General features: G+C 55.4%; 2 protein-coding genes across 2 annotated transcripts in view; both read left to right on the forward strand.

The window, feature by feature from the left end:
* LOC119965738 (plectin-like) overlaps positions 1 to 270 on the forward strand; it is a 192,050-nt gene extending 191,780 nt beyond the window's left edge. Inside the window, exon 12 of the mRNA XM_038796501.1 lies at positions 226 to 270. Within this exon, the coding sequence (XP_038652429.1) occupies positions 226 to 270 (45 nt within the window). The remainder of the gene's footprint in view (positions 1 to 225) is intronic.
* The window catches only part of LOC119966676 (plectin-like), an 84,263-nt gene continuing 71,045 nt past the window's right edge, over positions 232 to 13,449 (forward strand). The window contains 3 exon segments of the mRNA XM_038798738.1: positions 232 to 364; positions 6,575 to 6,931; positions 11,703 to 11,786. Coding sequence (XP_038654666.1) covers positions 6,578 to 6,931; positions 11,703 to 11,786 — 438 coding nt within the window. The 5' untranslated portion in view covers positions 232 to 364; positions 6,575 to 6,577.

A 13,449-nucleotide genomic window follows, 5' to 3' on the forward strand; every position in this document is an offset into this window, starting at 1 on the left:
TGTTTATCTCAGCTCCTTCTCATGCCCTCAAGGGCTGGTTTAGCACAGTGGGGTAAACAGCTGGCTTGTAATGCAGAACAAAGCCAACAGCACGGTTCAATTCCCGTACCAGCCTCCCCAAACAGGCGCCGGAATGTGGCGACTAGGGGCTTTTCACAGTAACTTCATTGAAGCCTACTCGTGACAATAAAAGATTATTATTATTACTGCCTCCTTTCTTTGCAGATTGAAGACAATCAATGTGGTGATTCGGAACACACAGGAGGCTGAGGATCTAGTCGAGAAATATGAGACTCGGTTGAGGGAGGTTAACACTGTCCCGGCTGATACAAAGTCCCTGGAGTCTTATAAACAGCAGCTGAAGGTAAGAGTGGAAAACATCAGTGATCAGTGAAACTGTGTTACACTGTGAGGGAGCAGAGTGTAACGGTGCCCATCAGAGACTTTACTTAAACTGCCAGGGATACAAAAGGGTGCAGTGAGTGAGGGGAGAGTGTCATTTAGACTTGGTGCCACATCAACCTCACAGCCGTGTGTACCATCTACAAGATGCACTGCAGTAACTCACCAAGGCTCCTCAGGCAGCACCTTTCAAACCCACGACCAGTACCATCTAGACGGACAAGAGCAGCAGATACCTGGGAACCCCACCACCTGGAGGTTCCCCTCCCAGTCACTCACCGCCCTGACTGGGAAATATATCGGCCGTTCCTTCACCGTCACTGGGGCAACATCCTGGAACTCCCTAACAGCACAGTGGGTGGGCCTACACCCATCCTGGAACTCCCTCCCTAACAGCACAGTGGGTGGACCTACACCCATCCTGGAACTCCCTCCCTAACAGCACAGCGGGTGGGCCTACACCCATCCTGGAACTCCCTCCCTAACAGCACAGCGGGTGGACCTACACCCATCCTGGAACTCCCTCCCTAACAGCACAGAGGGTGGACCTACACCCCATCCCGGAACTCCCTAACAGCACAGTGGGTGGGCCTACACCCCATCCCGGAACTCCCTAACAGCACAGAGGGTGGGCCTACACCCCATCCTGCAACTCCCTCCCTAACAGCACAGCGGGTGGGCCTACACCCATCCTGGAACTCCCTCCCTAACAGCACAGTGGATGTACCTACACCCCATCCTGCAACTCCCTCCCTAACAGCACAGTGGATGTACCTACACCCCATCCTGCAACTCCCTCCCTAACAGCACAGTGGATGTACCTACACCCCATCCTGCAACTCCCTCCCTAACAGCACAGTGGATGTACCTACACCTCAGGGACTGCAGCGGTTCTGGAAGGCAGCTCTCCACCACCTCCAGCTTGTGATGGGTAACTCAGGATGGGGGATAAATGCCGGCCTAACCAGCGACACACACATCTTGTGAATGAATAAAAATAAAATTGCCAGCTGGTACGCCACCCGAGGGGAGGGAGTGGTTAATTCCAGCCCCCGCCCCCTTGATCCGCACTCGCAACACAAGGAAATTAACCAATATTTCTCATAAAAATACCCAAACTCGTTGGCCCTCGGCTGCCCAATAATTACAGTCGCCAGGTTAGTAAAGGCAGCACGGCCGCACAATGGCTAGCACTGTTGCTTCACAGTGTCAGGGTCCCAGGTTCAATTCCTGGCTTGGGTCACTATCTGTGCGGATTCTGCACGTTCTCCCCGTGTCTGCGTGGGTTTCCTCCGGGTGCTCCGGTTTCCTCCCACAAGTCCCAAAAGACTTGCTGTTAGGTAATTTGGACATTCTGAATTCTCCCTCTGTGACCCGGACAGGCGCCGGAATGTGGAGACTAGGGGCTTTTCACAGTAACTTCATTGCAGTGTTAATGGATTGGATTGGATTTGTTTATTGTCACGTCTACCGAGGTACAGTGAAAAGTATTTTTCTGCGAGCAACTCAACAGATCATTAAGTTCATGGGAAGAAAAGGGAATTAAACAAAATTCAAGAAAATACATAATAGGGCAACACAAGATATACAATGTAACTACATAAGCATTGGCATCGGTTGAAGCATACAGGGTGTAGTGTTAATGAGGTCAGTCAATAAGAGGGTCATTTAGGAGTCTGGTGACAGTGGGGAAGAAGCTGTTTTTGAGTCTGTTCGTGCGTGTTCTCAGACTTCTGAATCTTCTGCCCGATGGAAGAAGTTGGAAAAGTGAGTAAGCCGGGTGGGAGGGATCCTTGATTATGCTGCCCGCTTTCCCCCGGCAGCGGGAGGTGTAGATGGAGTCCATGGATGGGAGGCAGGTTCGTGTGATGGACTGGGCAGTATTCATGACTCTCTGAAGTTCCTTGCGGTCCTGGGCCGAGCAGTTGCCAACAAAGATTATTATTATTATAAATGTAAACACAATTACTGTTTATTTATAACACAAAATATAATGAAATATGCAGCAAATCCCGTATCAGCCTCCCCGAACAGGCGCCAGAATGTGGCGACTAGGGGCTTTTCACAGTAACTTAATTGAAGCCTACTTGTGACAATGAGCGATTTTCATTTCATATAACTGGTTAACTATGATCTCATTCCTAATTCCCCATTTTAACTTGCCCCCACCCTCTATACACAAACACACACAAACACACACACAAGACAAACAAACATCACTTGGGAGGGAACAATAGAAGGGGAAATAACTGAAGGGGAACTAAAGAGTTCATAAGAACATAAGAACTCAGAGCAGGAGTCGGCCATCTGGCCCCTTGAGCCTACTCTGCCATTCAATGAGATCATGGCTGATCCACTTTCCGGCCCGAACACCATAACCCTTTATTCCTTTATTCTTCAAAAACCTCTCTGGGTGGGATTCTCCGACCCCCCCCGCCGACCCCTCGCTGGGGGGCAGCATGAATCCCAGCCCGATGCCAGCTGCCGAATTGGGGGGCAGCATGAATCCCAGCCCGATGCCAGCTGCCGAATTGGGGGGCAGCATGAATCCCAGCCCGATGCCAGCTGCCGAATTGGGGGGCAGCATGAATCCCAGCCCGATGCCAGCTGCCGAATTGGGGGGCAGCATGAATCCCAGCCCGATGCCAGCTGCCGAATTGGGGGGCAGCATGAATCCCAGCCCGATGCCAGCTGCCGAATTGGGGGGCAGCATGAATCCCAGCCCGATGCCAGCTGCCGAATTGGGGGGCAGCATGAATCCCAGCCCGATGCCAGCTGCCGAATTGGGGGGCAGCATGAATCCCAGCCCGATGCCAGCTGCCGAATTGGGGGGCAGCATGAATCCCAGCCCGATGCCAGCTGCCGAATTGGGGGGCAGCATGAATCCCAGCCCGATGCCAGCTGCCGAATTGGGGGGCAGCATGAATCCCAGCCCGATGCCCCGATGCCAGCTGCCGAATTTTTAGTGCCGTGTTTTTGGCAGAGGTGGGAATCGCACAACGCCGGTCGGGGGCCGTTGGCAGCGCCCCCCCTCCCCGGCGATTCTCTGCTCCGCGATGGGCCGAGTGGCTGCCAGTTTTCGGCCAGTCCCGCCCGCTGGCGTAAATTACCCAAGGTTTGTACCGGCGGGACCTGGCTCTGCGGGCAGCCTGCGGAGTCCTCGCGGGGGGGGGGGGGCGGATCCGGCCCCGTGGGGGGCACCCACGGTGGCCTGGCCTGCGGGTGGGCCTGTGCCATGGGTGCACTCTTTCCCTCTGCACCGGCTGCTGTAAAGCTCCGTCATGGCCAAAGGTACGGAGGACTCCACACCTGCCGGGCAGCCCGACGTCGGAGTGGTTCACGCCACTCTTTGGCACCGGTACGGCCCGCCCGCCAGATACCGGAGAATTCCGCCCTCTATCTTTATCTTGAAAACATTTAATGAAGGCGCCTCAACTCTTCACTGGGTGGGGAATTCCAAAGATGGCCAGTAAGACTCAGAGGAAGAGCAGGCAGGGAGCTGTCACAGAGGGTCTGGTGGTTTGAAGTGCATTTGTTTCAATGTGAGGAGTGTAACAGGTAAGGCAGATGAACTTACAGCTTGGATTAGTACTTGGAACTATGATGTCGTTGCCACTACAGAGACCTGGTTGAGGGAGGGACAGGATTGGCAGCTAAACGTTCCAGGATTGAGATGTTTCAGGTGGGATAAAGGGGGATGTAAAAGGGGTGGCGGAGTTGCGCTACTGGTTAGGGAGAATATCACAGCTGTACTACGGGAGGACACCTCAGAGGGCAGCGAGGCTATATGGGTAGAGATCAGGAATAAGAAGGGAGCAGTCACAATGTTGGGGGTTTACTACAGGCCTCCCAACAGCCAGCAAATTTTGTAAGGAGCAGCCAGTAGGGCTTCTGAAAACAATATGTAGATAGTCCAACTAGGGAAGGGGCTGTACTGGACCTGGTATTGGGGAATGAGCCCGGCCAAATTTCTTCACCCAGAGAGTGGGGAATCTGTGGAATTCACTCCCACAGAAAGTCTGAGACCAAAACGTTGTGTAATTTCAGGAAGGAATTAGATACAGCTCTTGGAGCTAAAGGGATCGAGGGATATGGGGGAAGGCAGGATCAGGGTACTGAACTTGATCAACCATGATCAGAATGAATGGTGGAGCAGGCTCAAAGGGCCGAATGGCCTCCTGCTGCTTCTATTTTCTGTGTTTCTATGTAACTGAAATCCTTTATCCCTGAACCATTCCGGTAAATCCCCTCCTCACCCTCTCAACGACCCTCACATCCTTCCTGAAGTATCTTCGCCAACCACTCTCTCAATTTGTCCTGGCATCTTTAAAGATCTGTCCACACAAACCCCCAGCTCCCTCTGTTCCTGCAAACCCCTTCACAACTCGCACATTAACTCCATATTTGTCTTTCAAGATCCTTTTTGCAAAATGCATCAGCTCCCACATCACTATGGGATCTGCCACAGCTCGATCTGCCACTTGTCTGCCCATTCTCTTCACCGTCTAACCTGTTGCAGCTAGTCTGTGTCACTCTCACTGCTGGTCACTCCTTTAACTTTAATCTTTTGATTTTTTTAATTTGATTTATTATTGTCACATGTATTAGTATACAGTGAAAAGTATTATTTCTTGCATGCTGTACAAACAATGCATACCGTACATAGGGAAGGAAGGAGAGACTGCAGAATATAATGTTACAGTTATAGCAAGGTGTAGAGAAAAGATCAACTTAATACGAGGTAGGTCCATTCAAAAGTCTGATGGCATTAGGGAAGCAGCTGTTCTTGAGTCGGTTGGTACGTGACCTCAAACTTTGGTATCTTTTTCCTGACAGAAGGAGGTGGAAGAGAGTATGTCCGGGGTGCGTGGGGTCCTTAATTATGCTGGCTGCCTTTCTGAGGCAGCGGGAATTATAGACAGAGTCAATGGATGGGAGGCTGGTTTGTGTGATGGACTGGGCTACATTCACAACCTTTTGTAGTTTCCTGCAGTCTTGGGCAGAGCAGGCTCCATACCAAGCTGTGATACAACCAGAAAGAATGCTTTCTATGGGGCATCTGTAGAAGTTGGTGAGGGTCGTAGCTGACATCCAAATTTCCTTAGTCTTCTGAGAAAGTAGAGTCGTTCTTAACTATAGTGGGGGGACTAGGACAGGTTGGTGATCTGTACACCTAAAAAGCTTAAAGCTCTCGACCCTTTCTACTTCATTCCCATTGATGTAGGGGGCATGTTCTCCACTATGCTTCCTGAAGTCGATGACAATCTCCTTCGTTTTGTTGACATTGAGAGAGAGATTATTGTCGTTGCACCAGTTCACCAGATTCTCTATCTCATTCCTGTACTCTGTCTCGTCATTGTTTGAAATCCGACCCACTGCGGTGGTGTCATCAGCAAATTTGACAATCAAGTTGGAGGGGAATTTGGCCACACTGTCATCGGTGTATAAGGAGTATAGTAGGGGGCTGAGGACACAGCCTTGTGGGGCACCGGTGTTGAGGATGATAGTGGAGGAGGTGTTGTTGCCTATCTTTACTGATTGTGGCCTGTGGGTTAGAAAGTTCAGGATCCAGTCGCAGAGGGAGGAGCCGAGGCCAAGGCCACGGAGTTTGGAGATGAGTTTTGTTGGAATGATGGTGTTGAATGCTGAGTTGTAGTCGATAGATTGGAGTCTGACATAGGTGTCTGTTATCGAGGTGTTCCAGGGTAGAGTGCAGGGCCATGGAGATGGCGTCTGTTGTGGACCTGTTGCAGTGGGAGGCGAACTGTAGTGGATCAAGGCAATCCGGGAGGCTGGAGTTGATTTGTGCCGTGACTAACCTTTCGAAGCACATCATTCGCAGTCTCATTGGCAAATTCTGAAATTTTATTCCATATTCCAAGGCTGTTTTATGTATATAAATAATCAGTGGTCGCAGCACTGCGCCCTCACAATAACATGTCTTCCAGTCTGACACACTATCGACCACCACTCACCATAACTGTCCTGAAGCCAAATGTGTTTCCAATTAGACATTGATTCCATGAAGCTCCATTTTGTTAACCAGTCTTTATGGTGGTACCTTGTCAAACACTTTCTTAGAATTGATATCGACAACATCTTGGATCTTGATACTGGGTCTCAATGCTGTTCTGTCACTCCTGAGTTGATCGCTCTGTTCTTCTCTGTTTAGGAGATGCGTGCAGAGGTTGAAGATAAGCGACCACTCTTCGATAATCTGGACAACGAACTCAGCAAAGCCAAACTGGTAAATGAACAACTGATTCACAGTCACAGTGAACGAGATGTTGACTTGGATCGATACCGGGAGTGTGTACAGCAACTACTGGAGCACTGGCTGGGGATTCAGGCGCAAATTGACATCCGCTCGCGAGAACTGCAACAGCTAGGCCGACAGCTCAGCTATTACCGGGAGGCTCACGATTTGTTGATCCAGTGGATCCAGGAGACTAAAGAACGTCAGGAGAAGATCCAGGCGAGGCCAATCAGAGACAGCAGCAGCCTGAAGGAGCAACTGCAGCAAGAGAAGGTATCTGTTGTTACCCCAGGGCGTGGGGGCAGTGCCCAGGGATACCGAACCCCATACCCCAGGGCGTGGGGGCAGTGCCCAGGGATACCGAACCCCATACCCCAGGGCGTGGGGGCAGTGCCCAGGGATACCGAACCCCATACCCCAGGGCGTGGGGGCATGGGAGCAGTGCCCAGGGATACCGAACCCCATACCCCAGGGCGTGGGGGCAGTGCCCAGGGATACCGAACCCCATACCCCAGGGCGTGGGGGCATGGGAGCAGAGCCCAGGGATATCGAAACCCAGGTAGAGGGCGGTCCAGCGGAGATCCAGGGGAGAGGGACCCAAGGAAGGAGAGAGCTCATGGGGATAGCAAACACAAGAAACAGGAATAGAAGTAGAGAAATATAAACATGTTCTTCGATTCACTATGATCATGGCTGATCTCGAGCTTCAGGTATAACAGATAGACGATATCTACTGGTTCCCCTTTGTTTACCCTCTTGGTTACATCCTCAAAATACTCTTAAGAAATTTATCAAATGGGATTTGTAAAACCACATTGACTTTTTCTAATCACAGGATTTTTTCAAAGTGCCTTTGTAGAACACAGAACATACAGTGCAGAAGGAGGCCATTCGGCCCATCGAGTCTGCACCGACCCACTTAAACCCTCACTTCCACCCTTTCTCCGTAATCCAATAACCTCTCCTAACCTCTTTTGGACACTGAGGGGCAATTTATCATCTCCAATCCACCTAACCTACACGTCTTTGGACTGTGGGAGGAAACCGGAGCACCCGGAGGAAACCCACGCACACACGGGGGGAACGTGCAGACTGCGCACAGACAGTTACCCAGCGGGGAATCGAACCCGGGACCCTGGCGCTGTGAAGCCACAGTGCTATCCACTTGTGCTACCGTGCTTTGTTGAGACTGAATCATAAATCCCAGCATTTTCCCAACAACTGGTGTTCGGCTGTGTGTTCGCTGTTTTCTCTCTCCCTCCTTTCCTGAGAAGTGCTGTGACATTTGACAACTTCCAGTCGGAATGGCGATTCCCGAATCCAAGAAATGTTTGGAAAGTCAGAGCCTGTGCAGTCTCCGGCGCTGGTTTTACAGAGGGGGTGGGAATCGCGTCACGCGTCCCCCCCCCCCCCCCCCCAACCCCCCCGGAGATTCTCTGCCCCGAGATGGGCCGAGCGGCCACCCGTTTACGTCCGGTCCAGCCGCCGTGAATTACACCAGGTCCGTACCGGTGGGACCTGGCTCTGTGGGCAGCTGCGGAGTCCTCGGGGGGGGGGGGGGGGGGGGGGGCGCGCGGGCGGGACCTGGCTCTGTGGGCAGCTGCGGAGTCCCCGGGGGGGGGGGATCTGCCCCGGGGGGGGTGGGGGGCGCGCGGGCGGGACCTGGCTCTGTGGGCAGCTGCGGAGTCCCCGGGGGGGGGGGGGGGGCGCGCGGGCGGGACCTGGCTCTGTGGGCAGCTGCGGAGGTCCCCGGGGGGGGGGGATCTGCCCCGGGGGGGGGGGGGGGGGCGCGCGGGCGGGACCTGGCTCTGTGGGCAGCTGCGGAGTCCTCAGGGGGGGGGGGATCTGCCCGGGGGGGTGGGGGGCGCGCGGGTGGGACCTGGCTCTGTGGGCAGCTGCGGAGTCCCCGGGGGGGGGTGGGGGGCGCGCGGGCGGGACCTGGCTCTGTGGGCAGCTGCGGAGTCCTCGGGGGGGGGGGGATCTGCCCCGGGGGGGGTGGGGGCGCGCGAGGCGGGACCTGGCTCTGTGGGCAGCTGCGGAGTCCCCGGGGGGGTTGGGGGGCGCGCGGGCGGGACCTGGCTCTGTGGGCAGCTGCGGAGTCCTCGGGGGGGGGATCTGCCCCGGGGGGGTGGGGGGCGCGCGGGCGGGACCTGGCTCTGTGGGCAGCTGCGGAGTCCTCGGGGGGAGGGGGGGGGGGGGGGGATCTTCCCCGGGGGGGGTGGGGGGCGCGCGGGCGGGACCTGGCTCTGTGGGCAGCTGCGGAGTCCTCGGGGGGGGGGGGGGGGGGGGGGATCTTCCCCGGGGGGGGGGGGGGCGCGCGGGCGGGACCTGGCTCTGTGGGCAGCTGCGGAGTCCTCGGGGGGGGGGGGGATCTGCCCCGGGGGGGGTGGGGGTGCGCGCGGGCGGGACCTGGCTCTGTGGGCAGCTGCGGAGTCCTCGGGGGGGGGGGGGGGGATCTGCCCCGGGGGGGGTGGGGGGCGCGCGGGCGGGACCTGGCTCTGTGGGCAGCTGCGGAGTCCTCGGGGGGGGGGGGGGATCTGCCCCGGGGGGGGGGGGGGGCGCGCGGGCGGGACCTGGCTCTGTGGGCAGCTGCGGAGTCCTCGGGGGGAGGGGGGGGGGGGGGGATCTTCCCCGGGGGGGGTGGGGGGCGCTCGGGGCGGGACCTGGCTCTGTGGGCAGCTGCGGAGTCCTCGGGGGGGGGGGGGATCTGCCCCGGGGGGGGTGGGGTGGGCGCGCGGGCGGGACCTGGCTCTGTGGGCAGCTGCGGAGTCCTCGGGGGGGGGGGATCTGCCCCGGGGGGGGGGTGGGGGCTGCGCGGGGTGGGACCGGCTCTGTGGGCAGCTGCGGAGTCCTCGGGGGGGTTGGGGGGTTGGGGGGGGGGGGGTGTCATGGGCGGGACCTGGCTCTGTGGGCAGCTGCGAGTCCTCGGGGGGGGGGGGGGGCGCGCGGGCGGGACCTGGCTCTGTGGGCAGCTGCGGAGTCCTCGGGGGGGGGGGGGGGGGGGGGGGTGCGCTGGGCGGGATCTGGCCCCGGGTGAGGGGGGGGGGGCACTGATCCGCGGGCGGGCCTGTGCCGTGGGGGCACTCTTTCCCTCCGTGCCAGCTGGTGTAACAGTCCATCATGGCCGGCACAGGGAGGAACCCCCCCTGAGCATACGCTGGGATGACGTCAGAACACTCTGGCACTTCGGCGCTGGCTGGCGTGGCCCCAACCCTCCCGGCTCCGGCCTAGCCCCTGAAGGTGCTGAGGATTTGCACCGGAGTGGTTCACGCCACTCTTCAATGCCGCCACGACCCGCCCCGCCAGTTAGGGGAGTTTCCACTGGCGGGTGAAAGCAGAACTAGGGGACATAGCCTCAAAATAAGGGGAAGTAGATTTAGGACTGAGTTTAGGAGGAACTTCTTCACCCAAAGGGTTGTGAATCTATGGAATTCCTTGCCCAGTGAAGCAGTTGAGGCTCCTTCATTACATGTTTTTAAGGTAAAGATAGATAGTTTTTTGAAGAATAAAGGGATTAAGGGTTATGGTGTTCGGGCCGGAAAGTAGAGCTGAGTCCACAAAAGATCAGCCATGATCTCATTGAATGGCGGAGCAGGCTCGAGGGGCCAGATGGCCGACTCCTGCTCCTAATTCTTATATGGTCATCCAGGATTGAAGTTCAGTTCCAGCAACACTCGAGGAGCTCGAATCATCCAGGACAAAGCAGCCTCGTCTGATTGCTCCCGCTTCCACAAATATTCAAACCCTCCACCACTGACGCTCAGTAACAGCCGTGTGTACCATCTACAAGCTGCACTGCAGGAACTCACCAATGTTCCTCAGACAGCACCTTCCAAACCCACGACCACTACCATCTAGAAGGACAAGAGCAGCAGATACCTGGGAACCCCACCACCTGGAGGTTCCCCTCCCAGCCACTCACCACCCTGACTGGGAAATATATCGGCCGTTCCTTCACTGTCGCCGGGGCAACATCCTGGTCAGCACGGTAGCACAGTGGTTAACTCTGTTACTTCACAGCTCCCGGGTCCCAGGTTCGATTCCCGGCTGGGTCACTCTGTGCGGTGTCTGCACGTTCTCCCCGTGTCTGCGTGGGTTTCCTCCGGGTGCTCCGGTTTCCTCCCACAGTCCAAAGATGTGGTGGATTGGCCATGATCAATTGCCCTTTAGTGCCCAAAAAGTTTAGATGAAGGTACGAGGTAAGGGTGGAGGTACGGGGTTAGAGTGGAGGCACGGGTTTAGGGTGGAGGTACGGGGTTAGGGTGGGGGTACGGGGTTAGGGTGGAGGTACGGGGTTAGGGTGGAGGTACGGGGTTAGGGTGGAGGTACGGGGTTAGGGTGGAGGTACGGGGTTAGGGTGGAGGTACGGGGTTAGGGTGGAGGTGTGGGTTTAAGTGGGCCGAATGGCCTCCTTCTGCACTGTAAATTCTATGAACTCCTTCCCTAACATCACAGACGGTGTACCTACTCCACATGGACTGCCGCGGTTCAAGAAGGCAGCTCTCCACCATTCCCCTCCCCTCTCCACCATTCCCCTCCCCTCTCCACCATTCCCCTCCCCTCTCCACCATTCCCCTCCCCTCTCCACCATTCCCCTCCCCTCTCCACCATTCCCCTCCCCTCTCCACCATTCCCCTCCCCTCTCCACCATTCCCCTCCCCTCTCCACCATTCCCCTCCCCTCTCCACCATTCCCCTCCCCTCTCCACCATTCCCCTCCCCTCTCCACCATTCCCCTCCCCTCTCCACCATTCCCCTCCCCTCTCCACCATTCCCCTCCCCTCTCCACCATTCCCCTCCCCTCTCCACCCCTCCCCCTCTCCACCATTCCCCTCCCCTCTCCACCATTCCCCTCCCCTCTCCACCATTCCCCCTCTCCACCCCTCCCCCTCTCTTCTCCACCCAACCCCCTCTCCTCCCCACCCCCTCCCCATCTCCACCCTTCCCCCTCCTCTCCTCTCCCCTCCCCACCCCTCCCTCTCCCCCTCCCCCTCTCCTCCACTCCCCTCAATGTTTTGCTGATTGAAGTATTCCTGCTTTTACAGAAAGTGCTGCAGGAAGTTGAGAGGAACAGAGAGAAGGTGGATGAATGTGAGAAATTTGCAAAACAATATATCGACGCCATCAAGGTAACAGAATAGAACGAACACACGGGGAATATGTACTGACTCTGATCAAAACCAAACAACTCCACACAATCACGCTCACTCACACTCACTCTCACTCACTCACACTCACTCGCTCTCACTCACACTCTCACTGACTCACTCTCACTGACTCTCACACTCACACCCTCATACATACTCACACTTATTCTCACTCACACTCTCACTCGCTCACACTCAGTCACGCACTCAGTCACACACACACTCATTTGCACATACTCACACTCTCACTCACTCGTACATACTCGCTCACAATCACTCAGTCACGCACTCACAAACACTCGCACACTGTCACACACACTCACTCGCACCATCTCACACATACACACTCGCTCAAACACTCACTCAAACTCACTTTCTCACTCTCACTCACAGACTCACACGTACACACTCACTCACACATTCTCGCTCACACACTCTCACTCACATTCACTTGTACATACTCACACTCACTCAATAATGCACTCACTTGGTAATGCACTCACTTACACTCACTTGCACACTTTCACACATGCACACTTGCTCACATATACTTTCACACTCACTCACTCTCACTGACTCACACTCAATCACACTTACACTCACGCGTATACTCACAAACACAAGTGCACACACTCACTCACACACACTCACAGACTCTCACATTCACTTGCACACTCACTCATTCCCTCACACATTTACACATACTCGCCCACACAGTCACTCGTCCGCGCACTCACTTGCACACTCAGTCACTCACTCTCTTACTCACTCGCTTACTCACTCACTCCCTTGCACACTCACTCACTCACACACTCGCTCCCTTGCTTACTCACACTCTGTTGCAAACTCACTCGCACGCTCGCTTGCTTGTTAACTCACACACACTCTCACATGCTCTCACTCGTGCACGAACTCACTCACTTGCACACTCACTTGCTCACATCTACACCACAGTCACTCACATGCTCACTTTTATGCTCACTTGTACACATGCACAGTCACTTAGATGCACACACTCAGTTACTCACACGCACACTCACTCAGTCACACATGCTGTCTCACTTGTGCATGCACTCACGCTCATTTGCACACTCACTTATTCACATGCACACACACAGTGTCACTTACACATGCACTCACTGGTACACATGAACACACACTCATGTGCACACTCGGATACTCACACACTTGCTCAGACGTTCAATCACACGCACACACGTATGAACACTCGCCCACTCATTCACACTCAATCACTCACTCACACTCCCGTACTCAGACACACTCACACACTCCCACACATACACACACACACTCACACTCACACTCACTCATGCACTCACTCATTCACTCAGACCTGCACACTCTCACTTGCACACTCTCTGACACGCTCACTCACTTGCTCAATCACACACACTCATTCATTCACGCACTTGCTCACATGCACACACACTTGCATGCTCACTTGTACGCTCACATGCACAGACACACACGTTTGCACACTCAGTCACATGAACACTCAGTTTTTCTCGCACTTACACTCACCAATATAGACATGCACAAATGCTCATAAACGCATCCACTTTTGCACAAACTTGCACTCTCACACACTCCACAGTCACTTACACACACAAATCCACATAAACAC

Source organism: Scyliorhinus canicula, chromosome 5 (assembly GCF_902713615.1).
Source record: "Scyliorhinus canicula chromosome 5, sScyCan1.1, whole genome shotgun sequence".
Classification (NCBI taxonomy): Eukaryota; Metazoa; Chordata; class Chondrichthyes; order Carcharhiniformes; family Scyliorhinidae; genus Scyliorhinus; species Scyliorhinus canicula.